Below are 25,386 nucleotides of genomic sequence, written 5' to 3' on the forward strand. Positions count from 1 at the left end.
ACTAGTTAGCACACTATATGATATATGTTTTATGAAAGTTTTATGGCATGCTAGGGTTTTCGGAAAACCTATTATATATTACGCTATATGAGTTTTCATAAACTTTGGGGGTTAGTACGTTGTTGAATAATTATGTTCGTACTATTCATATATCAACTTGGTCCACTAATGTTTGTTTTGCGACATTTCAGGACATAGAAACGAGCCATACGATGCAAGCTATGAGGCATTCCCCTACCAATGACATCGTGCCATCCTCTTTGCTTTGACATCACTTGTAATAGCACATTCCGCTCGTATTCTAAAGTAGATGTATGCTCTAAACATGTCATGCATTACCACTATCATTATCATTGTTGGTAGTTGAATATTATTATATAATTTTATAAGGTTTATGTTGGAATATTACATTACGTAGTTAGCACGAAATTTACATGCATGTTTCACATGTTCTCAACATATGCATTCATTAAATGGCTTGCGTCACCCTCGGGTGTCGGCCAGCATGCGGTCATCTCGATGTCCCTCGAACATCAGGATCAGGGTGTGTCAAACTCCACCCCTAAAAAATGAGTTGGCCCAAAGTCTATTTAATCCACCCAAATGAATAGTAATTGACTGAAATAAATAGTAATTGACCAAGTGTATCTCCACCACTAAAACTAAATAGCCTAGTCCATTTTATTAAAATTTTATTAATTTTTTTATTAAAAATTAATTAAATAATAATAATTTTATTTTTAATTTCTAACATTTTTTATTTATAAAAAATATTATTAATTTATGATATTTTATTTATTTATTTATTTTAAAGTTTTTTGGCTGAAAAATATGGACCGTTGATTTGAAAATTGAACGGTCCAGATTGTGCCTTGTCATTAGCCGTATGCTGGGTTTGAATTTCAATTTTTTTTACCATTGGAAATCCAACGGTTGAGGCTTAGCCACCTGGCTCATGTCCTGCGCCCTTTTAGTGCGCCTGCAGCATGGGCCCGACATGTCGGGGACACGCACGCGTGTTTCCCACATGCTTGACGCAAAAAAAAAAAAAAATGTGTTGTCCACTGGCGTCATGCGGTGCCTACCTCAACCCATTTTGGGGTCATCCTACAAACTAGCTTGGACTTTGAGCTGACCTATTTTTAGGGGGGATGGGTTTTTTTTGGGTGGCAGCCTTTTTTTTTAGGCTTTGGGCTAACCTAAAAGATAGGGCTGAACTTGTTTTAAGGCCATGCAAGATTTCTCATCTCATCAATTTGTGACTCATTCTTAATATTTGACACGCAAGTTGTTAATTGGTGACATGACGACTTTGTGGAGGCGTGGGTGCTACCTAAGAATAGTCTACGGCCGATGCTGTACGTTTACGTACGGTTACTGTGCGCAAAGCGCTTATTTTTCTTCTCCCATGACTCATGAGCACCGGGTGTTCTTATTTATCAAGTAGCTTCTCATCATACTCTGAAAAGAAAGCACCTAGCTAGGATTTCTGCATGTCACACACACACATACACACACACACACACACACACATATATATATATATATATATATATATATATATATCAGCGTCTTTTTAGGTTGTATTATATATATATGGCCAAACTAATTTCAAGCCAATATTGACTTAATTTGATTTGGAGTGTATTTGACTGTTTTTGGCATTTATGGAATCAAACAAATATGCATTTTGAGTAGTACCTATCAATACGAACGAGTGAGTGAATGCCTTGGCAGAAAGAAAAATAAAAACTAAAATATTATGTTCGTCTCAGACGAATGACATGAAGAGTGCGGAGAACCGACTACATTTAAAGAAAAAATTTACCGCTTTCAAATAAAGAAGATACAAAGTCTCGGCTTCTTTGATTCCTTAGGACTCTGAATCTAGTCTTGTTATGAGATTTATTTATTTTTATATTACAGTAGGCCCTTCTATGATGAGATATACATCCAACAGAATAACTTACGAAGATGATGCCAAAGAGATACACACAGATTAAGGTTGAAAAAAAAATTAGGTTTTTGAGAAAACTAGTTTACCGTGTAAGGTGGAAGGAAGCAATGGTCTCACACTATACACGTTGTAGCAAAAATTGGGAGAGAAAACTACAAAAACAAAAAAATATCTGGATAAGAAAATTATTAAAGGTCCTTGTCTGCTAAGTACAGTTTTGATCGTATATCACAGAAGACATTTTTCTCTATTTTCTTTAATTAAGATTGTCTTTTCCTTTGTTTCTTTTTGGGTCTGATACGATTCCTGGGAATAGGACAAGTTCTTAAGTATAAGGTGGGTACAACAAGCTTGTTCCAAAAAAAAAAAAAAAAGTGGGTACAACAAGAGATAATTGATTGATAAACTGTTTTAGGCAGCAGCTATATTCAGAAAACGATGAGTGTCACTGTGTGTGTGTGTGCGTGTGTCCCACTTTATATGATTTTTCTTCACCACAAAAATGAAAATTTGTTATTAAATTTCACAGGTTAAACAAAAGGAAAACTAATGAAAATAACTTAAAAATTTTGAGTTTTAATGAAAATGAAAAAAAAAAGTGTTTTAAGTGAATACTACAAGAATTGACTTTTTAAAGTAAAAATGTGATTTTTCGTTAAAGTGAACAGTACCATAAATTTTTCGTTAAAATTCCCTTAAACAAATGATGGTCTCTAGCTCTATGTATGTAAGGTGTAGTTTTGGGACAAAAAAAGGACGATAATATATATATATATATATATATATAATTAACTTGACCTGATATTCTTTTTAGCTCGAATTATAAAGGAGATAATACAAAGTAAGTCCAGTAAAACTAGATAAATTTTATACAAGTCAAACTTGAACATGATATTTGACCTCGCTTGTTCACACCTTTAAATTATCACGTGAATGTAGTTTTAGACAGTAGTACTAAGTAACTACGTCTTTTTCTTTTGGAAATTAAACGAGAGAAAGATAAGTACATCATTAGGCCAAGATGACCGGTCAACAATGCAAATCTCAAAATCAAGAAACATAACCTCATGCTTAGTAAGAAGATGCAAAATCTAATTACATTGACAATAAACAAACTAACAAGTAAAAAAGGAAAAGAAGATAGTGAATAAGTTAAGGTTTTACTATAAAATCAATTGGTAATACGAAGAGCAACTCAATTACTTTACACATATGCAAGGTTCCTTCTTTTCTTGATGTAGAATTGAAATTCCCCGTACGCCCTCTCACGTGTGGCGAATTTTCAAGCCTAGTAATTGAACAACACAAATCGAGTGACTTGGAGCATGTGTGGCCGTTGAGCTTCACACGCGGGACAACCTCCTATGATACCATGAAGAAAGTCGAGATTCCACCATAAAACTAATTGACAATATAGGGAGTAGTTCAACTTACTTATAAAATCAATTGAACAACACAAATCGAGTGACTTGGAGCATGTGTGGCCGTTGAGCTTCACACACGTGATAACCTCCTATGATACCATGAAGAAAGTTGAGATTCCACCATAAAATCAATTGACACTATAGGGAGTAGTTCAACTTACTTATAAAGTCATGCAAAGTTTTTCCTCCTATCAATATAGATTCATTCTCAACGTAGAGTGCTTACAATTCCAAAGCACCATCCTCATCCACAAAGGGCAAAAAAAAGATCTAGGCCTTCTTGGGCCGGCCCAAGTCCAACGAACATACGAAAACCCCTCGCGCCAGATTTCAGTTGCGTACGAAGAAATACAACGAACGAGCGCGGCACACGCGCGGCCCTGTAGAAAGCCCGCGGCCGCTCGTCTCTTTCCCGCCAAATCCCCCAAAACTCCATTAAAAATTTAAATTTCACTTCGTTTTCGTGTGCGAAACCCACACTTTCAGAGACTTCGAGGCACGAAGAGCTCTATTTTCTGGCTCGGAGAGTCGAAAGTCATAGCAGCGGACTGGCCATGGATGCCAATTTTGAGGACCACAGCAAGCTTCCCGAGCTCAAGCTAGGTACAACATCGCAAAAACCCTAGCTTTGCATTTGTTACTAATCACATCAATTAGTTTTGAATATGTGTGTGTGTGCGCGCGTATGTATGTTTCTGTATTTATATATTTGCTGCAATTTTGTCAGATGCAAAGCAATCTCAAGGGTTTCTCTCATTCTTCAAAACCCTCCCCAATGTGAGTATTCAAGACCCTAGCTGTCTGTTTAATTTCTTGAAATTGAAGGGGAAAGTGATAAAAATCATGTTTTGTTTCTATTTTTTTATTTTTGTATATGTTTATTTATTTATTTGAATGACTTTGGCTAGAGATGGAAATGGACTTTAAGATTTCGTTTTGATTTTGTTTCATTGCATTTGCTTTCCGGTTTGATTATTTGGGTTTTGCTGTGTTTCTGTTTTTACAGGATTCAAGAGCTATTCGATTGTTTGATCGACGGGTCAGTTTGTATTCCGGCTCTCTTTTGTGCATTCCCTAATTTTATTTTTCCCTTTTCCCCTCTATTATTTATCTGTCGGGTTCTCGGTAATTCTTATTGTTTTTTACCATTGGATGTGACTTGTTATCTCAGGACTACTATACCGCGCATGGTGAAAATGCCACTTTCATTGCAAAGACCTACTACCGTACCACCACTGCTTTACGACAGTTGGGTAGCGGATCCAATGGCCTATCCAGTGTGAGTGTTAGTAAAAACATGTTTGAGACGATTGCACGTAATCTACTACTGGAAAGAACAGACCATACTCTTGAGATTTATGAGGGTAGTGGCTCAAGTTGGAGGCTGGTGAAAAGTGGAACCCCTGGAAACCTTTGCAGTTTCGAAGATGTTTTGTTTGCCAACAATGAGATGCAGGATACCCCAGTGGTTGTTGCGCTATTACCTAACTTTCAGGAAAATGGTTGCACAGTTGGGTTAGGATATGTTGATCTAACTAAACGAGTACTTGGATTAGCTGAATTTATTGATGATAGTCACTTTACAAATGTGGAATCAGCTTTAGTTGCACTTGGTTGCAAGGAATGCCTTCTGCCTCTGGAGAGTGGCAAAACTAGCGAAATTAGAACATTGCATGATGCATTGAGTAGATGTGGTGTGATGTTAACCGAGAGGAAGAAGACTGAATTTAAGATGAGGGATTTGGTTCAGGATCTCAGTCGGCTTGTCAAAGGCTCCATTGAACCAGTTCGAGATTTAGTGGTGGGGTTTGAGTTTGCACCTGGTGCATTGGGGGCATTGCTCTCTTATGCAGAATTACTTGCTGACGAGAGCAATTATGGAAATTATAGCATTCAAAGATATAGTTTGACAGCTGTATGAGGCTAGATTCTGCTGCTATGAGGGCACTTAATGTCCTGGAGAGCAAAACTGATGCAAACAAAAATTTCAGTTTGTTTGGTCTTATGAATAGGACTTGTACTGCTGGAATGGGTAAAAGATTACTGCACATGTGGCTCAAACAGCCTTTATTGGATGTAAATGAAATCAACTCAAGGTTAGATTTGGTACAAGCATTTGTGGAGGATCCTGCACGTCGCCATGATTTGAGGCAGCATCTGAAAAGAATTTCAGACATCGAGCGGCTAATGCACAATCTTGAGAAGAAAAGAGCTGGTTTGCAGCATATTGTAAAACTTTATCAGGTACAATCTATAACACCTTTATTTTATAAGTTTATCTACCGTGTTGAGGTTTTGTTGGTATGACCATATATGAATATTTGTTAAACAAAATGTTAGTATAATGTACTTATCTTATAGGCGTACCTATGCATTTAAGCTAACCCATTTTTTCTTTTCGAGTGCAGTCGTGTATAAGACTTCCCTACATTAAGAGTGCCCTAGAACGCTATGATGGACAGTTCTCCTCACTGACCAAGGAAAGGTATTGGGAACCCCTTGAGTTATGGACTGATGATAGCCACTTAAATAAGTTCATTTCTCTGGTGGAAGCTGCTGTTGACCTTGATCAACTTGAGAATGGAGAGTACATGATATCATCTAGTTATGACCCCGCACTTTCTGCACTGAAGGAAGAGCAAGAATCATTGGAGCACCAAATACACACTATGCATAAACAAACCGCCAATGATCTTGATCTTGCTGTAGATAAGGCTTTAAAATTAGATAAAGGCACACAATTTGGACATGTCTTTAGAATCACAAAGAAGGAAGAGCCAAAAATAAGGAAAAAGCTCACAACACAGTTCATTGTTCTGGAAACCCGAAAGGATGGAGTGAAATTTACCAACACAAAGCTTAAAAAGTTAGGGGATCAGTATCAAACGATAGTTGAAGAGTAAGAATTGTCAGAAAGAGCTTGTTAACCGAGTTGTTCAAACTGCAACAACTTTCTCTGAGGTAATGATACTTTAATGTCTTTGGTGGTTAATCCTTTCTCTTGTTCTGGATTAAAGGATTTTTCATCTCCAGGTGTTCTGGTCTGTAGCTGGGTTGCTCTCTGAATTGGATGTCTTACTTGGTTTTGCTGATTTGGCTTCTAGCTGTCCTACTCCTTACACTAGGCCAGTCATCATGCCACCGGTAATCAGTTACCTGTTATTTCTTTCTATTTCTTACTGAAGAATGATAATGTTTTTTCCTTGTTACTAAATTAACAATAATTATTGTCCTATTGGCCATAATAGGATGAAGGGGATATAATATTAGAAGGGAGTAGACATCCCTGTGTGGAGGCTCAGGACTGGGTGAATTTTATACCCAACGATTGTAAACTTGTGAGTATTCTTGAACCCAGGAAAACAAATAAAAAAGAACAAGATATTGGTTAATTTATAAGTTGGATGGGTTCTGATGTGCTCTTTACTATTTCTGCTGATTAGGTGAGAGGAAAGAGTTGGTTCCAAATCATCACAGGACCCAATATGGGTGGCAAATCAACATTTATCCGACAGGTGTGATTTTAATCACTTCGTCAAATGCTTCTTCCTACTCCTTCCATCAGCATAAATAACTTTCCATGCAACTATTACATTCTTGCACTTGATATGTGGCTCATGTCACCGAATTGGACACCCCACATCCATGTTCAATTCCAATTGCTTTAATCACTATTAACAAGTGACTGAATTTTCTTTGCACTGGCAGGTTGGTGTGAATATTCTGATGGCACAAGTTGGTTGTTTCGTTCCTTGTGAAGCAGCTAATATTTCTGTTCGTGATATGCATTTTTGCACGGGTGGGAGCTGGCGACTGCCAAGTGAGTTTCCTGGCATATTCTCTTGAAGTTTGAACTTGTTTTTATGCTATTTAAATGATCTTTTAGTTCTCTGTAGTCTTCTTATCTCCTGCTGGGGATTTTTGTCTTTCCATTGTGGAAATTGAATTGTGTTTCTTCTTCTTTCTAGCTACGTGGAGTTTCTACCTTTATGCAAGAAATGCTTGAGACTGCATCTATACTGAAAGGAGCTACAGACAAGTCACTGATAATCATCGATGAGTTAGGCCGAGGGACTTCAACTTATGATGGATTCGGTTGGTTTAACTCTTGAGCTTTTTTTTTTCAATGCATTTGATACTGCTAAGTTTTTATTTTACAGCTTTGTCTTATCAGTATTTACTATGGTGCTCAGGTTTAGCTTGGGCCATTTGTGAACACCTTGTTGAAGTGATTAAAGCACCTACCTTGTCTGCAACCCACTTCCATGAATTAACTGAATTAGCTCATGAAAATGGCGTTCAGGAAGCTAATATGAAGCAAATTGTTGGCGTAGCAAACTATCACGTTAGTGCGCATATTGACTCATCAAGCCGCAAGTTGACTATGCTGTACAAGGTAGATGTATTCTCTAGTTATTGTATAGGTTATTTATGTTGTCTTTTCCAGGATCTCAAGTAGTAGATTTGGAGGCAGATGTCATGCACCTATGTTTGCGATTAAGTTCTATAATGTTCTTCCATCTTCTCTTTGTTTTCATGCTAGTGCATGCGATCTTGGTTTAGCAAAACTGAACTCGCTCATTTTCTTGATTTGATCATACTTTCCAGGTTGAGCCAGGAGCTTGTGATCAAAGTTTCGGTATTCAGGTTGCAGAGTTTGCAAACTTTCCTGAAAGTGTTGTTTCCCTTGCTCGAGAAAAAGCTGCTGAATTGGAGGATTTCTCTGCTACTCCAGTCACGCCAAATGATGCTGGAGAAGAGGTGATGACTATAGCTTTGAATAATTAATAACAATGCGATAACTTCTTGCGTTGCCTCAACCTGGCGTTTGATTATACAAATCTGCTATACATTCACGCCATTGAACTCGCATGCATACAATGCTAAGAGGACTAGCGTCGTACTGTTAGATTGATGCATTAATCACAGCACCAAAAACATAAGTACAGAAACTGTAAGCATCAGCCTTCTATCTAATCCCTTTCATTAGTACAATAAACAAGTGGATGATGTCGTTAGCAAAAGAATTAATCTAAATTTGTTTAATTTTTGGAGTTTAATCAACAATCTAAGATGTGTCGATATCCTACAAATTTTCTGATATAAATCCATATGTATGTGAGTTAGCATGGATCCATAACCAGTGCCATATTATCCTTGTCAAGTAAATGGCGAGGTTGAGAGTTATGGTCTGATTCAATAATCATGTATTTACAGGTTGGATTGAAGCGTAAGAGAGAGCCCGACTCTGATGATATGTCCAGAGGAGCTGCTCGGGCGCACAAGTTTCTGAAGGAGTTTTCGGATTTGCCTCTGGAGACAGTGGATTTAAAACAGGCATTGCAAAAGGTTGGCAAGATGAAGGATGAGTTGCAAAAGGATGCAGCAAATTGTCAATGGCTCCAGCAGTTTTTCTAGTCGTCCTTCAGATGGAGGGAGGGTAATTTATGTTTTAGGATGCATGTAAATCTCGTCTCTGTAAATGTTTTGGGATGCATGCAACTACACCAAACATCTTTCGGCATTGTTTTGGTTATTGTGGGCCGTTTGGAAATGCTTATATAGAAAGCACTTATGCTCATAAGCACTTTAGATGGAACTACGATTGTTAGGAGCATATGAATATTTTTAGAGAACTAATTTACACAACCCTTGTTTCTCCCTTCACTTCTCTTTATTCTTGTTGATTAATTTTCTTTTGCTTTATTCAATTCAAAGGTAGCAAGGGTGTCCACGATCAGAATTAAAATTTAAAAATAATTATGTGCTTCTCTAGAAAGTGCTTTTATAACCTATAAACATCAAAATTTTAAGATTTTCTTTGCATGCCATCAAAATAACCTCCATATTGTTTATGGAGCTTTGAATCATGTCATTAACGTGTAACACATTTAATAGTTGTGTTGCATTTAGATTTAGAATAAATGATGCAATGAATAAACGTATTGTTTTTAGATTGACTCTCACACAAATTCGGCCCGTGAACCCGAATTATTACCCTTTTAACTATTTTAAGAACAGTTCCAAACAAAGCTCAACTGATATGAACTGAGATGCTCGGCCGGACAAATAGTCCACCTGTTCAGCAAGCTCTTGGATCTCCTCGCCATTTGTCCGGCTCATCCCGTTGCTTATCGATCGCTGATAATCTCACAGCCTATAACTTTAAGCTGCACGACAACAATTAAGTTTTAGTACTGGTTTGGTTCTGAGGTATTTTTATAAAAAAATGGGTATAAAGATAAGCTGAGCTCAAAAATGTGTTTGGTAAACACTTAAAAAGAATTTATTTTCACAGTTTTGGATGACAAAAAGCTAAAAACGTAAAGTAGCAAAAATGAGTTTATTCTCATAGCACACCAGAAACTGTTTTTTTCTTTTCAAAACACAGCAATGCCAAATTAGTCCTTAAAACAAGAAGAATTTGAGGAGAGAAGTATAGTATAGGACTTTCTTGGTGATTTGGAATATCTGGTGTTCGAGTACTGTTATATTTTTGTTTAAATATAGAAAAATCAAGATTTAACGGTTAAAATACCACAATTCACCATCAAAACAGATCATGTCGTTAATACCCGATTAGAGTTCATTACCATGAACTAAAACCTAAATTAGTCAAATAATCAGCTATATTATTATTGCAGACGGTACTTATGTATTCATGTTTTCTTCTTTCACACCCGTATCTCTTTTTCACAAGATGTCATTATAACCAACGCTGAGGTGGGTTACGTGAGTATGTGCCGTTTTGCAGCACTGGTTTGGTATTGATGTGCTTTGAAAAAAATTATTTCTGTTGTGCTGTGATAATAAGTTTTTTTTTACTGCTTCACGTTTTTAGCATTTTTTCACTAAAATTGTGAAAATGAACTGTTTTTAAATGTTTACCAAATACATTTTTTAGCTCAGTTTTTTTTTATACCCACTTTTTATAAAAACACTTCAGTACCAAACCAATACTTACACTAGAAGACACGTGTGAGTAGAGTGTAACACAACACGAAGACAAAGAATTTTTGTGTGTTTAAACAAACGAGAATACATAATCTTGACCTGAACTGAATTTTTTCTCCTCAACAAGGAGCGACGAACTTTCACTTTCTTCCACTTTTTGAAAGCATTTTGTTTCTTCTTTTTTTTTTTTCAAACTTTCTTAACTTTATATTTTGGAGGTGAGATTAATCTTCAAGTGACTGATAAACGATGTTGAAGTTAAACCAAAATTGGTAACAACAATGAGTAGATTTCAAAAGATTTAAACCAAATCCTCTTTTAAAAACGTAAAAAGAAATAAATTAATCACCGAATCCGAACGCCAGATTGATGATTTATGATGGAAGAGGATCCTCTTCTGAGCTAAGGATGGGATCCTCCTGATCAGGTCATTCGGATCGCAGGATGGGGATTCTCATGATCAGGTCATCCGGATTGTTCAAACTTAATCTAACGTTTGTAATTATTATAACTTATAGAGGGTCCCTGTTTAAAATCGTTGCATTAAATTTAAACGGTCCAAATGATCTGGTCAGGAGGATCCCATCCTGAACTCAGGAGAGGATCCTCTTCCATTTATGATCATTTGTGCATCTAATTGTTTTTCCTTTTAATGTAGATCGACTGTTATGGATAAAGATTATAGACATTCTTCCTTCTAACTTTAAACACGCCTACCTAATTTTTCAGGGGTAAAATAGTAATTGCACGGCACAATCCGGGTGCCCGAATCGGAAAGAGCGCTGCCGGAGCAGGCCTCGCCAGCCGTTTCCGCCGCAGTAGCGACGGCGTCACTTTGCCGTGGAGTGGAAGCAAGCAAAATCCAAAACTATTTTTTATTATTATTTTCAGAGGAGAGAGAGAGAGAGAGAGAGAGAGTAAATGCGATTTGTATTTTATTCAGGAAAGTAAAGGAGAGACGAAAGAGAAGAAGGGGAGAGAGAATATTGCTTGCCTCGTTCGTTTCAATGGCGCCTACTGAAGTCTGAAACAGCAACCTCCTTCTGAGATTTCTCACAATCTGAAGTCTCGACTCTCGCAGCGGACGACGTCGTTTTACGGCGATGATGAACTGGTGGAGAGTGTTGAAGTCCGTGCAGGCCTTGGTGGCCCACAGCCTCCTCTTCTCCTTTACGCTACTGCTCGTCCTCAAGCTCGACGGCGTCGCCGCCTCCTACTCTTGGTGGTCCGTTTACTCTCCCTCCCTCCCTCTCCCTCTCTCTCTCTCTCTCTCTCTCTCTCTCTCTCTCTCTCTCTCTTTCCTCAGTTTTCAGCTCTAACTTTTGTTTAATTTGAATGGAATTGTTAAATTTTAGGGTGGGAAAGTTTGGGAATTTTGTTGGATTGACGAGGCAGGTGATGGGTTTTGTTTGGTTTGATGGAAAATTGGTTTGCATGTGAACTGTGTATATTTTTTATTGAGAAGAAAAGGAAAAAAGTTTGAAATTTTGTTCTAATTGGTGAGGAAATGAAATTAGAAACTGTGTAATTTGGTGGAGAAATGGCAGCTGGTGTAAAAAAGGAGATAAAAAGATTGACTTGTTGATATTTACAGTGGAAAAAGTAATTGGTTTGCTCATAGATTGGGAAATTAGTTCACTGGTGTCATAGGCAGTGCAAGTTTAGGATCAAGAAGCATTCTTTAATACGAACGGGATTTGAAATTCTTGTTATTACAGATGAAGCGTCATTGTCCGTGTTCTTTTCGTTCTGCGTTTTAAATAACATGAACTATTTGGTAAGAACTCCGAAGAAAATAAATAAGAGCTTGTATTGAACTGTTTCGTGCCAATGGTCACGTCGCCCATGGTCCATTTTGTGTGCTAGTGCATTAGGAAACAGTCTTCCAAATGACAGTGGTATTGGCACCTCTTTGAAGAGATTTCGTTGTGAAAAGTTTGATAGAGAAAGGTGACTTTCATATGTATATGCGTATGTTGGTTAGAACTTTAGAACCACCACCCGAGGGCATATATCTTCTTAGCATCAATCACTATAGTTTCTTTTCTGAGTTGTGTTGCGTTTTGGTTGCAGGATAATTTTCTTTCCACTTTGGATATTTCATGCAGTTGTTGCCCGAGGAAGATTCTCATTACCTGCTCCTTCCGTTCCACACAGTCGTCATGTATGTCATTGTGTTTCTTTACAGTTGTGTAGATTATTTCCACTACACTGATACCCTGTGCGGTTAGAATTCAAAAGACTAAAATTTGTCATTTATAATTGTGAATCTGCATCACTAAGATTTTCTCTGTTGTACAGTGGGCACCATGTCATGCTGTTGTCGCCACACCATTGCTAGTTGCATTTGAGTTGCTCCTTTGTATATATCTTGATAGTGTTTCCGGTACGCACCCTACTCCTTGCTTTTATCCTTGAAAAAAATGATTTTGGGGACTGATACGGTGATGCCTGCTTTCATGGGTCGTAAATGCATGCAGAAGATGTTGAACCTAATGAAGTTCATTGATTTTTCTTTTAATGCGTCAAACTGTGAACTCCGTACTGAGCTGTTATGCTTTAAAATGCCCTGTTACTTGAAGGATTTCATCTTTGCATAATAGAATGAGTCCTAGTGCAAGACCCTGATTAGTTATCTCTTGTGCAGTTCATGGTTTTGCAGCTGTCAACTTGAAGGTTGTCTTTCTACCCTTACTGGCCTTCGAAGTAATTATTCTAATTGACAATTTCAGGTATCTCCTTTGACATTTACTCCTTTTGTATCTCATATTTTAGTATAACAGATTACTGTTTATTTTTGTTGAGAAAACATCAAATATCTATTACAGAAAAAAAAAAAAAATCATTTTTGTGTTGTTAGATACAATTAAGAATATGGAAATATGTTTTGTGTTAGCCATATCCTCCCTTGTTACTTTCTTTTTTTCCCCCTTATAAATGCTGCTCTAGTGTAGTGGGTGTTTTCTGCTGATTTTAATCGATATTCATTTCTTTAACAGGATGTGCAGGGCTCTAATGCCAGGGGATAATGAAGGCATTAGCGATGACACAATATGGGAGACACTTCCTGTAAGTTTTATTTCATTAGTTGATAAACTGTCCGAGGATTAGCAAACTTTTTCATACCACGTTATTCTAAAGTGATGGTTTATATGGCTTTGATATAATTTATCTTCTACGTTAACAAGTCTTCGAGGAAATATAAATTATTTGGAGAAGTGTCAATCATGTAAAAGCAATGAAAATGAATAATCTATTTTCTCTGCCTTCACTAATGTCCGAAGAAGATAGTGTCATACAATTGATAGCAATCGTTAGCTTTTCCTACTAGATTTCCAAAAGTTTCTTATCATGGTACTCAAGTTTAAATGAATAGTTTTTCTATGATATTGCTTGCCATTTGTGTTTTATCCTTTTATATTTGGTGCATTTTTCTTGTTCAAATTTACTATTTTGTAAGGACATCATGGCATGTCCATTTGTGTTATCTTTAACTTTCAGATATAGTGGGAAAATAGTTTAACACTTTAGGTTGGGTTTTACTTTTAGTAAGTATTTAATTAATATTTGATGTGTGAGTATTAAGTGCCTTTTGAAATTCCCCCTTCTTACTTTCTGTTCAACTTAAACGTTTGTTTTAATTTTACCTATTTTAGAAAGTCAATTTTGGAAACTGCTGTTAATGGTTTACCAATGTATTTCTTGTAGCATTTCTGGGTAGCAATCTCCATGGTTTTCTTTGTTGCTGCTACAGTCTTCACTCTGCTTAAGTTATGCGGTAATTTCTGTTACTCCTTGCTGTCAAATGTAACAATGAAAAATGCATTCAAAATGGTGTCTTCTCTTATTACTCATCTGTAATATCCTTTCTCTGGACAGCCTAATTGATCCATAGCACTATCATCTTATATATACATACGTGCGCATGTATATTCTCACTGTATACATGTATATATGTATATGGTAGGGAAGAGGGACAGAGAGAGTCCAAAGTAGTGTTTTAATATGCTGAGATCTTCCCATATGAAATGTGCAGGTGATGTAGGTGCTCTTGGTTGGTGGGATTTATTTATAAATTTTAGGTACAGTTTCTGTGCTTCTTGTGCTTATATATCCTATTTTGTAGCTACTTATTCTGTTTGCTTTTATAGTGTAAATTAAAAATTCCGCTCCTATTTTGGGTGACTAAGAAGTGCATATGTTTCACAGTATTGCAGAATGCTTTGCCTTTCTTGTCTGTACAAAGTGGTCCAATCCAGTGATTCATCAAAATTCTCATACAAGAGAAGCTACTTCATCTTCTACAACTATTAGATATCTTGACTGGAATAGCGGTTTAGTAGTTTCAGCAGAAGAGGATCAGAATCAAGATAGAATGTGTGGTCTGCAAGATATTGGTGGGCATCTTATGAAAATTCCCGTGATTGGCTTTCAAGTTCTCCTTTGTATGCGCCTTGCGGTATGTCATGTTTTTGGGTTGTGGTTCATGGCTACATTTTGGGTAATTTTATTAACCGACCTTCTGTAACTTCAAATTTCAGGGAACCCCAGAAAATGCTAGACACATCCCACTTCCAGTTCTCTTCTCTCCTCTTTTTTTACTCCAAGGCGCTGGTGTACTATTTTCTGCATGTAGGTTGGTGGAGAAAATTGTACTTTTGTTGCGTAGTGGGGCTGGCACCGGATTATATTTTAGATTTTCTTCAAGAGCTCATGACTGCTTCGGGTTTTTGCACCATGGTTCTAGGTAGAAAGTTGTTTTTGTTTTGTTAATTCACTCTTCCCTGATTCTGAAGAGATCTTTAATAAGCGGATTTAAAGTTTAAACCCATTGGATTTATATAAGCAGTAAATGCAGTGAACATACTATGGAATGATTCTAAATTTGAAAATTGTTTACTGCAGGCTACTGGGCTGGTGGTCGATAGATGAAGGAAGTCGAGAAGAGCATGCCAAACTGTTTCATGAGGGGGCATCAGGGTTAGTACTGTTCTTTGTCTTCTATGTTCTCTGAAAAATATATACGCAACTGTGTTACAGTTTGCAGTTTGAACTATGAACTAGCTTAGGGTATTTAAAAAGGGTAGTGCCATTCGCACACCCCTTTTTACCTCCCACTCACCCTTAGTTAAATTTTGTCCATTGATATTCTTTAATTCATTCGATCCAGCGGTTAGAAATTGAGAGGGGTGTGTGAGAGGTAAAAATGGGTGTATGGATAGCACCATCCTTAAAAAAATCATAAAACTTCCAGATCTAGCGTTTCTGATATTTGTATATTTGGTTCCTAAAATGCAGATACAACACTTTTTGCGGTTACCCACCTGAGATAGTGAAGAAAATGCCCAAGAAGGATCTCACTGAGGAGGTGATCATAGCGCCTTTGTTTTTGTTGCTTTTGGCTAGAGTTATTATATATTGTCCAATGCTTCATATATATGAATCTTCATTTGTGCCTTTGAATTATTATCTAAAATATCAGGTATGGAGACTTCAAGCGGCTCTTGGCGAACAGACAGAAATCACCAAATACAGCCAGCAGGAGTACGAAAGACTTCAAAATGTAATTCTTTCTCATCCTTAACTAGTTGTAGCGCATGTGCATGTATGTGGTTTCATTTTCAGAAACTGGTTATCTTCGATTGTGACTGAAACTTTTTTGATACTCCATCGGTCAGGAAAAAGTGTTGTGTCGCGTTTGCTTCGAGGGAGAGATTAGTGTGGTCCTGCTACCATGTCGGCATCGTGTCCTTTGCAGGTACAATCACATGACTGTTAAGTTTGTAAATTTGTCAATTTGGTTATGATGCAACTCAGTGCTCATTGTTTTTCAATATCGCGCAGTTTCTGCTGTGACAGATGTAAAAAGTGCCCGATATGCCGCGAAACAATCGAGCAGCGCTTACCTGTGTATGATGTTTAGGTTTCAATCCACCCGCCCTACTCCGAATGTTGTATAATATGGAACTGGGGTAGATAGAGCGGGACGGTAACCTTGATTCGGCACATGTTCTTAACACAGATTATACTCTAACTTCCATGGTGGTGAGTTTTGCTGTTCTAATTAAGCAAAGCAAAGGATTATAGGAGATGCAGGATGTGCAGTCACTTTTACAAAAACTGAGTAGCTTTTTTCCCAGTTTTTTCTACCTTTTGAAATTGTAAATATGCAGTGGAAAGTACTGTTATAACGGAGTCATAAATGATAGTGTTACGAATGGTAACCTTTCACTGAGGTTGATGGTTCCTGAAATAAAAAATCGAGTTTCAGGAGGTAAAATGACGCAATTTGGTTTATAGGGGTAGGGCGAGATTAAAGTAGAGTTCGAAGGGTCATAGCAAAAAATAAACCCAAAAAAGCAAAAAATAAACCCAAAAAGACAAAAAGACTTTGAGAACATAATATTTCAATGACAACTTTATAAATGCTTAATATCTCCAAGTCCAACAACAAAAAGAAGTGTAAGGGCTCATTTGCAAGTAATTTTTAAAAGGAAAGCTAACAAAAAGTTAAAAAAAAACTTCTTTTTTAATGAAAAAAAAATTATTTTTAAAGGTATAGTGAATAATACCAGGAAAAAGTATAAATGTGGTTTTTTGTTAAACGTGAACAGTACCAGGAGTGTTTTGTTAAAACTCCATTTTTTAAATAATTGAAAGTGTTTTTAGTGAAAATATTTTTGAAATCAATTTTTAGTAATAGTTCAAGGGATCTTGTGTACTTCTTGCAAGAAACACATGTGTTATTTTTTCTTCTAAAAAAGTTTTTTTTGAAATTCAAAATTAATTTTACCGCAAGTGCGTAAACGAGTTATGAATTTAGGAATCCGATCAACATCTTCGTAACTTGGTATATATATTTAGGAGTGTGATATCCACATACCCCATTTTACTTCTCACACACCTTTTTAATTTTCGACTGTCGGATCGGATGAATTGAAGAAGATCAACGGATAGAAATTATCAAGGAGTGTGTGAGAAGTTCGCACACCCCTAATATTTACACATGTATGACCCAAAAAACTTAGATTTTGCTACAATGCCTCGTGATATTCAAAGTTTCGAATTTATGGGAGTATAATCTTTTTTTTAGAAGATAGATATCAATGCTTAAATTTGACCGTTTATTTTTCTCAGAGTACTAAATAATTGTAATTGGATACTTATGTTGCATTGCCCTTTTTCAATTCAATTTGACGATGGAAATCGGAAAAAAATATATATATATTTAGAAATAAAAAAGGGTGTACAGAGAAGAAATTTTAACGAAAAACTTTCGGTATTATTCATTTTAACGAAAAATTATATTTTTACACTAAAAAGTTAATTATGGTACTATTCATTTTACTATTTATTTTGTCTTTATCGTTAAAACTCAAAGTTTTTAAGTTATTTTTATTAGTTTTCCTGTATAGATAGTATTAAAGGAAAACTAACGAAAATGGTTTGAAAACTTTGAGTTTTAATCAAAATGACAAAAATATATTGTAAGTGGATAGTATCGAAAGTTATTTTTAGAGTAAAAATGTTTTTTTTAATTAAAATGAACAGTATGTTTCGTTAAACTTAAAACTACCTAGTATTAATGGAGTAGGTAATTGAGAGTAACCGCACCACGGGACCAAATTATCTACCAGGTTTAGATATCGATGGCGATGATGGGGCACACGTTCGAGGAGGAAGAGATACCAGATTGCAACAGCTAGCGTCAAATACTTTCCCAATTGAGTCACGATTGCGGCCTGAACTGATCGACAGAGACCCTAAAATTCACGATCTCTGTAAAATTTCCCAATTAAATCATAAATTAAAACGTTCAAAATTTCGAATTCATTGGATTTTGAATTTCGGATACTCCGCCTCCTCCTCAGCACAGCCAAAAAGGAGTTCCATTTGGTTCAATTCGCATAAACCCTTTGTAGAATCTTTACTGTTCTTGTTCAAGTTGCTCGATTTCTGAGGGAGCTCCGTCTCTTTTTGGCCAATTGGGTGTCTTCGTTTCGCTGATCCAGATTGGTTTCTGCAAGAATTCGGTTCTGGGTTTTCCGATTCAGGTAAAGTTCGAGCAACCCTTTTGCGTAGATCTTTTTTTCTGAATTCGAGTTTGTGATTCTTGTGCTGCATTTTTTCGTGTGTTGGTTTTTTTTCTTGGAACTTTGTTTGGTTGCTGAGAAAATGGAAGGAAAGAACAAAATGGAATCTTGGGTTGTTTTTGTTATGTGGTAATTTCACCTGAAGTAAGCAAGAAGTGAGCTTTAGATTCATGCATTGTTAAAGAACTGTAATCCCAATCGATGAAGAAAAAAAGAATGTAACTTGTTTCTTTTGTATAATTTACTCAAGCATTCGCAAGGAAAGCTGTAATTACCTAACAAAAATTTCCGTCCTTGAATTACATTGTTATCTAGAAATTAATGAGGTCTTTTGAAATTTATTGGCTAGGTTGTGAGGAAGAAAACCCACAAAAGTTCAACTGGGTATAGGTGGTTTTGTAGTCGAAATGGCTGCTGAAGACGATGTGGAGTGGAATTTTGATCAGTAAAATCGGGCTTTGATTTTTTTTGGAAATGAGTCGTTCTCCTTCATTTTCAGTTAAGTCCGAAAATAGTCCAAAGCTTGATCCAGAATCTTTGCAGCAATGGGTTGTGGCCTTTTGTATTATTAGGTTTGATCTTGAACAGGGTCAGCTAATTGAAGAGTGCTACCCACCCGGTTGTCTTACACAAGATGAGGAGCTTGAAATTGCCTTTAGTTCTTTCCCGGATTCTGTTTCCCAGCATCAGAACCGCTCAAGCATTCATGATAGTGTATTCTTTTTCCGGATTCAAAGGCGGGAAAGTTCTCAAATTGACAATGTGTCCTCCACCGAGATGACTAAAAGTGATAAGAAGTTAGATCCTAAGTCTCCTGATGTAAATGTTCTTAAGAGGTCAAAAATTAACAACAATTCTAATGCTTCAAGATACATGTATGGGTATGTTTTTAATAGACAGAGACATGATGAGAGGCTAAAACGAGGTGGGGAGCAGAAGTCTCTGGTAATCTTGACTCACAGTCCGTACTCCAGTGTGTTTAGACCATTGTTACAAATCATGGGTCCTCTATATTTTGACATTGGAAGGAAAGCTCTTGAGCATATTGCTGCTTATGTTTCAATGTGGCCTGCTCCTGTACCTGGTAAGCTGATGGAGCTTCCTATTGGGAATGCTGCGCTGAAAGTGAACTTGCCACCTGCACATAGCTTGCCGTCAGAGAACGGAATGTTGCTCAAAGAGTCTGCCTCCTCGATGGCTCCTTTTCTTCCTAATAACCAGTCAGTCCCCCAGGGCCTTTTTCATGACTCGGATCTATTTGGCATCTTCAGGGGTGTCTTATTACAGCTCTGGGTTATGTGGGAGTTGTTACTTATTGGTGAGCCCTTGCTTGTCATAGCTCCAACTCCTCCGCAATGCAGTGAGGCTGTTGCTGGTCTTGTCAGCTTGGTTGCACCTTTACTTTGCAGTGTGGATTTTAGACCTTATTTCACTATCCATGACCCTAAATTTGCCCACCTCAACTCCCTCCGTGAAGGAGACACCTTTCCACCTATGATTTTGGGTGTGACCAACCTGTTTTTTCTTAAATCTCTTCGTAATATGCCCCACGTTGTTTCAGTTGGAAGCCCTGCTCCTAATACAAACCGGCTTGCCCTTGCTTCCAGGTCATCTACTGGAAGACTTACAGGTAGAGCCGAAGGATTTGGCTTTCAACAGCTTTCCTTGAAAAAATTCTCTCCTTCAAATTTGTTGAATGCTATGAAGTTGAGGAGAGAGGGTCCTCTCTGTCTCATGACGGAACATAAGGAAGCCATTTGGAGCACTTACTCTGCTACAACTAAGCTGGATACTTCTATCCTAAATAGGCTTATAGATGCTGGGATGTCACCAAGGGTTGAGGAATCAATGTCAGTTGTTAACAATGAAATATTGCGGCGACATTTCTTGGAGCTCACTACCAACTTTTTGGCTCCTTTTGGTCCATATTTTAGGACTAGAACACCTTCAGAAGGATCTTCTCCGTTTGTAGACCCTCCCCCTCTTATCCCGTTTAATGCTGATGAGTTCCTGGGAAGTTTATCAGAGAGAGGACCTGGGAAGTTTCTATCGAAACGAATGAGATCTAACTGGCTGGACTTATACCGGTAATAAATGTAACATTTCATATGTATCATTTACTACCTCTCCTCACCAGCTGTTCTACTTGGTTTTCTTTACATATGGTAATCATTGGTCTGTGTTTTCTGTCTGTTTAGGCGATTTCTACAGGGACCAAACTTTGCACCATGGTTTCAAAGAAGGCGTGCTGTTGCTGAACAAGAACAACATAGACTCTGGAGGCAGGCCAGAATGAAGACTGATATACTACATTTAATGTCTAAGATGTCTGAATTGGAAATTGTTGATTCCTTCGATTGTATTGAGAGACATCTTCTTGAAGAAACAGTGGTAATGTCCCACTCCCCGCTAAGCATGCTATCTTCTATCAATGCTCCCCTCCCCACATAAAATTAAAAAACCAAGAACAGTTTCTGGTAAAGCATGCTATATATACTAGCATTTTTATGATGGTCCATCTGAAACCACTTTTAAGACAATTTTCAGATTTATAGTAACTTGTTAAGACTAGCCGACATTCTCCTCTCCCAGACCCTGCGTAAAGCAGGAGCCTTGTGCACTGGGTACGACCTTTTTTTATAGTAACTTGTTAAGACGACTTTCTGGTAAAGCATGCTATATGTACAAGATGTCTGGTTTACAAGGCTACTAGGTGTTGTTATCTTGTCTCTTGGTATCTCTTGTAGGAAATCTGGAAGATTATCTCCCGTTGCAATTTCAATGTTGTTTTGAGTTAACAGTAGATTATCTCCTGTTGATTTATGCGTAAGTTTGTTCTATTCTCAAAGTAAGAACGATGAGGGCATCACCGACTAACCCTATTCTTAAGTGAACATATAAGTGGCTATAAGGTTACCTTTTCATTAACTGTGCCATCAAATTTAATGAACCCGAGTAATGAGCATTACATCAGAATTAGAATAGCTTAAAGATATGCTCAGAAGTATCTAAATTAGAAGATGATGTTTAACATAATGTCACTGAAGTACTAATTTTCTTGTCTTTATTAATAATATAAGAAATTGTATTATATTCATTTTTTTCCCGAAAATTTTCATCTCTCAGGCGCAGCAATCAGGAAGGGCTAGCACAGACTCTACTGCAACTTGCCAAAAACTTAAGGGAGATCTGCAGGCGATTTTCAATGTACTTCCCAACGACATGCAGCAACTTCTACTGCTAAACCCACAAAAGGCGGCTCTTCTAAAAGGAGCTCCTGACCATACAAAACTTCTTGGGCGCCCACTTGTACAAGTTGGGGTTGTATCATCAACATCACCAAGATAGTGTGCAAAACTGGCTGGGAATCAGTTGCCTCTGATATGAACAATCTTCATGTGCCGTCAAAATACAGCAGTTGTTAATATATTTGTAGCGTCCTTCTGTTTCTGGGCTGAGATAACTTCCCCGACTTCGAGATCCATTTTTCAACTAGGTAATTGATAGGTACTTGGTGCTTACTTCCTTCCTGGTGATATCTAAAGTTTTTTCATTTCATTTTTTTAACTTTCTTCCTTTATAAAAACAGACGTGCGCAGAATCGAAGTACTGTCAAATGAGTAATCCCGTTCACAGTAAACTTGAGGTGATTGATAATCTTTTCGACCTTTAAACAGTTTGGATCGTTTATGAAGCACGGGAGTTGATTAGAAGGTAATTGGGTTTCTAATTGAAGTTGAAGATTCATATTATTTGTATTCTCAACAATGTTTAAGCTAATACTTTGTTGTCGAAACGACTAGGGGCTCAACCTCCCACTTGTAGTTATTGCATCAATTCAATATCGTTTTCAGCCCTCTCCCTATCCGAAAGTGAAAGATGAGTTTCTGCTTTTGTTTTGGTGTGTAAATCTTGTTTCTTTTCGCTTTACCAGTATGAGTTTTTTTTGGTTTCCGGCCATAGTAATCAATACAACTGCTGAAGTTACGGCAACACGCTCACATGAGGTGGGCCGAGGAGGGGGCCTCTCTCATACAAGTGTCTGCCGTATATGGGCAGCCGGGTAGAAGAGTATGAGTTCACTGCTATTATGACGTCTTGAACCACTAATATAAGGCCATATTGATTGAGTCTTTCTTATGATGTTGTATTAGTAGTTTGGATGCTACAGTGGCAGTAAACCCCGTTTTCTTCCGGGCATCTAAGGACGTACAAATTCAGGGCATATGCTAATATGGACAAGCACTGGCACCAACTTTTCAAGATTGGCCGAAGATGACAATTTGATGACCCTTTGATTGCAGAATATTGGTGGGCCTTGAAGAAAGTGTATAGCTAGCACTTTTTACCGCTGTAGTTTCTATTTATCCTGAGCATGGCCAACTGACCAACAAAGCAACGACTGAGTGGTTGTTTTGGTGTGTAAATCTTGTTTCTTTTCGCTTTACCAGTATGAGTTTTTTTGGTTTCCGGCCATAGTAATCAATACAACTGCAGAAGTTACGGCAACACGCTTGCATGAGGTGGGCCGAGGAGGGAGCCTCTCTCATGCAAGTGTCTGCCGTGTATGGGCAGCCGGGTAGAAGAATATGAGTTCACTGCTATTATGACGTCTTGAACCACTAATACAAGACCATATTGATTGAGTCCTCCTCATGACGTTTATTAGTAGTATGGATGCTACAGTGGCAATAAACCCCGTTTTCACCCGGGCATCTAAGGACGTACAAATACAGGGCATATGCTAATGGGGTGTGCTATCCACACATCCCTTTTTACTTCTCACACATCCCTTGTTAATTTCTGTCTGTTGATCTTCTTTAATTCATCCGATCCGATGGCCGAAAACCAAAAAAATGTGAGAAAAGTAAAAAATGGTGTGTAGATATCACACCCCATGCTAATATGGAGAAACACTGGCACCAACTTTGTAAGAACTTTTCAGATTGGCCAAAGATGGCAATTTGTAGGCCCCTTGATTGCAGAATATTGGTGGGCCTTGAAGAAAGTATATAGCACTTTTTACCGCAGTAATTTCTATTTGTGAAATTTTATTTAAACCTATGTAACATATTTCTATACTCAATTTACTCTTTTCACCCATTTGATTTTTAACTAAACTATTAATATCTCTTTAAACCCTAATTTACTATCTAATATACCCTCATAAGCCTAATTCTATATGTGAATTTATTTTTACACCCATTTGATTTTTAACTCTATTTTGTGCTTGTATATACTACTCTATGCAGCTTTTGTATTAGGACTTTTGGACAATACTATTTGCACCGATAGCTTCATTGATGCCATGATTTTGGGGCGTAGTCAGACAACACCGACAGAGAAGAAAAAAAAATAATATAAAAACAGAAGAAGCAAACGGAATCCAAGATGCTTGCAATATCTGCAAGTGAGATTATATTCACACACCATAAATTACTTCTCCCACACATTTTTTATTTTTTAATATTTTTCTATCAAGTGTTAGTGGTGTGTAGAAAATATTAAAAAATTAAAAAGATGTGAGAGAAATAATTTGGAGTGTGTGAATATAATATCTTTATCTGCAAGTCTTTTTGGTTTTTTGGGGTGCAATCTTTGTATTAGGACTTTTAGGCAATACTATTTGCACCAATAGCTATATTGATGCCATGATTTTGGGGTGTAGTCAGACTTCACCGACATAGAAGGAAAAATAAAAAATAAAAACAGAAGAAGCAAACGGAATCCAAGGTCCTTGCAATATGTACAAGTCTTTTTGGGTTTTTGGGGTGCATATAAACAGTGGGAGACCGACTGCAACAATTTGTGTTGCATAAAGATAAACAAACTATGCAGGATTGATTGAAAAAAAAAAATTAAAACCAAAATACTCATCTTCTAAACTCTAAAAAAACTGAAATCAAGTGAACAAAAAATTCATAAATTAAGTCATACCTTGGTTAAAGAATTCAAAACTTCAAAATCATCATCCATCAATAAAAAAAAAATTATTTTTTTCTCTATGAGAGCTATTAGGATTTTAACAGGAATGAACGTAGGATAAATAAAGAGTGATCGTAGGGTTTAATTATAATGTTTGAGTTTATTGATAAATTTGAATTTTATTATTAATTTCATTTTGTACTTAATAATAATTATACAATATGGTAAAATAAACAAATAACATTTAAAATTTTAAATTGAATGTAAAAAAAGTTTACATGGTTTAAATAAAATTTCTCTTTCTATTTATCCTGAGTATGGCCAACTGGCCAACAAATTGTGAAAGAGAAAGGAAAAGAAATCTTGATGTAAATTTTGGACCACAAGTCAATCGTAAACCGTTAATTAATACGTCAATTTGCTGAGCGAAGAATTGACGGTTGAACGTGATACCGTTGATAATTGTCTACCTTCAAATCTAATGGAGATTTCCTAGACTCCATTGCGTAAGAGTCAATTCTCATTTAGAATGGCCCTCAACTTCTTCACCAAAATATTTGTGGACTAACCATAACTTCTGGGGTTGAACGAGAGAAAAATTTGTGTAAGGGTACCAGGGTCATGCCATCCGTAATAAAGTTTTTACTTAATGTGAGACGTGTCATACAGGATTCTGAAAGGCGCTAATAGGGTGGCCGGCAGGAGCCTAGCATCTAGGTGTTTAGGTGGGGTTTAGGAAGAGACCAGTTTTTTAATTTGAATTAAATTTATTATAGAACATACAAATAAATGTCTACTTGTATTTGGAAAAATATACATAATTGTATTGGCATACATAAATTGCAAAATAGAATGACATATGAATTATTAGAATATATCGAAAACATGAAGAACAAACATATAATGAGTGTTTATGCAAGTATTCAACAATTCTCTTACAATTTATTGAAAAAATAAAATGCAAAATAAAAGTTATATATTTTCTCTCTAAGTGAAGTTGGCGACCTAAATAGGTGCTTAGATGGGTTAAGCG

The 25,386-nt window shown here is 36.9% G+C and overlaps 2 protein-coding genes and 1 pseudogene across 5 annotated transcripts; all 3 read left to right on the top strand.

Moving 5' to 3' along the window:
* The first annotated feature begins 3,774 nt into the window (after positions 1 to 3,774).
* Positions 3,775 to 9,030, top strand: LOC126598603 (DNA mismatch repair protein MSH2-like; annotated as a pseudogene).
* Positions 9,031 to 10,989: 1,959 nt separating this feature from the next.
* Positions 10,990 to 16,570, top strand: LOC126600635 (uncharacterized). Its single transcript, XM_050267236.1, has 14 exons — positions 10,990 to 11,560; positions 12,409 to 12,499; positions 12,637 to 12,721; positions 12,983 to 13,067; positions 13,335 to 13,404; positions 14,044 to 14,113; positions 14,372 to 14,417; positions 14,545 to 14,794; positions 14,877 to 15,082; positions 15,241 to 15,315; positions 15,634 to 15,703; positions 15,818 to 15,898; positions 16,014 to 16,093; positions 16,180 to 16,570. Exons 1-14 carry the CDS (start codon positions 11,439 to 11,441, stop codon positions 16,256 to 16,258), a joined length of 1,410 nt encoding a protein of 469 aa, XP_050123193.1. The 5' UTR covers positions 10,990 to 11,438; the 3' UTR covers positions 16,259 to 16,570.
* A 1,379-nt stretch (positions 16,571 to 17,949) lies between these two features.
* On the top strand, positions 17,950 to 23,573 carry LOC126600268 (uncharacterized). Of its 4 annotated transcripts, none has more exons than XM_050266853.1 (6): positions 17,950 to 18,389; positions 18,778 to 20,515; positions 20,627 to 20,819; positions 21,555 to 21,924; positions 22,018 to 22,142; positions 23,414 to 23,573. In XM_050266853.1, the coding sequence occupies exons 2-4, from the start codon at positions 18,903 to 18,905 to the stop codon at positions 21,774 to 21,776; spliced, it is 2,028 nt and encodes a 675-aa protein (XP_050122810.1). In that variant the 5' UTR covers positions 17,950 to 18,389; positions 18,778 to 18,902; the 3' UTR covers positions 21,777 to 21,924; positions 22,018 to 22,142; positions 23,414 to 23,573. The 4 variants fall into 4 exon arrangements, with proteins under 4 accessions (XP_050122810.1, XP_050122809.1, XP_050122811.1 ...); XM_050266852.1 differs by lacking the exon at positions 23,414 to 23,573 and adding an exon at positions 22,733 to 22,896; XM_050266854.1 differs by lacking the exon at positions 23,414 to 23,573 and having other exon boundaries at positions 21,555 to 21,935; positions 22,018 to 22,285.
* Positions 23,574 to 25,386: the final 1,813 nt, after the last annotated feature.

Source organism: Malus sylvestris, chromosome 14, assembly GCF_916048215.2.
Source record: "Malus sylvestris chromosome 14, drMalSylv7.2, whole genome shotgun sequence".
Taxonomy (NCBI): Eukaryota; Viridiplantae; Streptophyta; class Magnoliopsida; order Rosales; family Rosaceae; genus Malus; species Malus sylvestris.

Coding starts and splice junctions, on each gene's coding strand:
- LOC126600268 (XM_050266853.1), top strand. CDS start 18,903: ATGAGTCGTTCTCCTTCATTTTCAGTTAAGTCCGAAAATAGTCCAAAG. Junction 20,516..20,626: donor AACTGGCTGGACTTATACCG/GTAATAAATGTA, acceptor CTGTCTGTTTAG/GCGATTTCTACAGGGACCAA. Junction 20,820..21,554: donor ATCTTCTTGAAGAAACAGTG/GTAATGTCCCAC, acceptor TTCATCTCTCAG/GCGCAGCAATCAGGAAGGGC.
- LOC126600635 (XM_050267236.1), top strand. CDS start 11,439: ATGATGAACTGGTGGAGAGTGTTGAAGTCCGTGCAGGCCTTGGTGGCC. Junction 15,316..15,633: donor TTTCATGAGGGGGCATCAGG/GTTAGTACTGTT, acceptor CCTAAAATGCAG/ATACAACACTTTTTGCGGTT. Junction 16,094..16,179: donor CGGCATCGTGTCCTTTGCAG/GTACAATCACAT, acceptor AATATCGCGCAG/TTTCTGCTGTGACAGATGTA.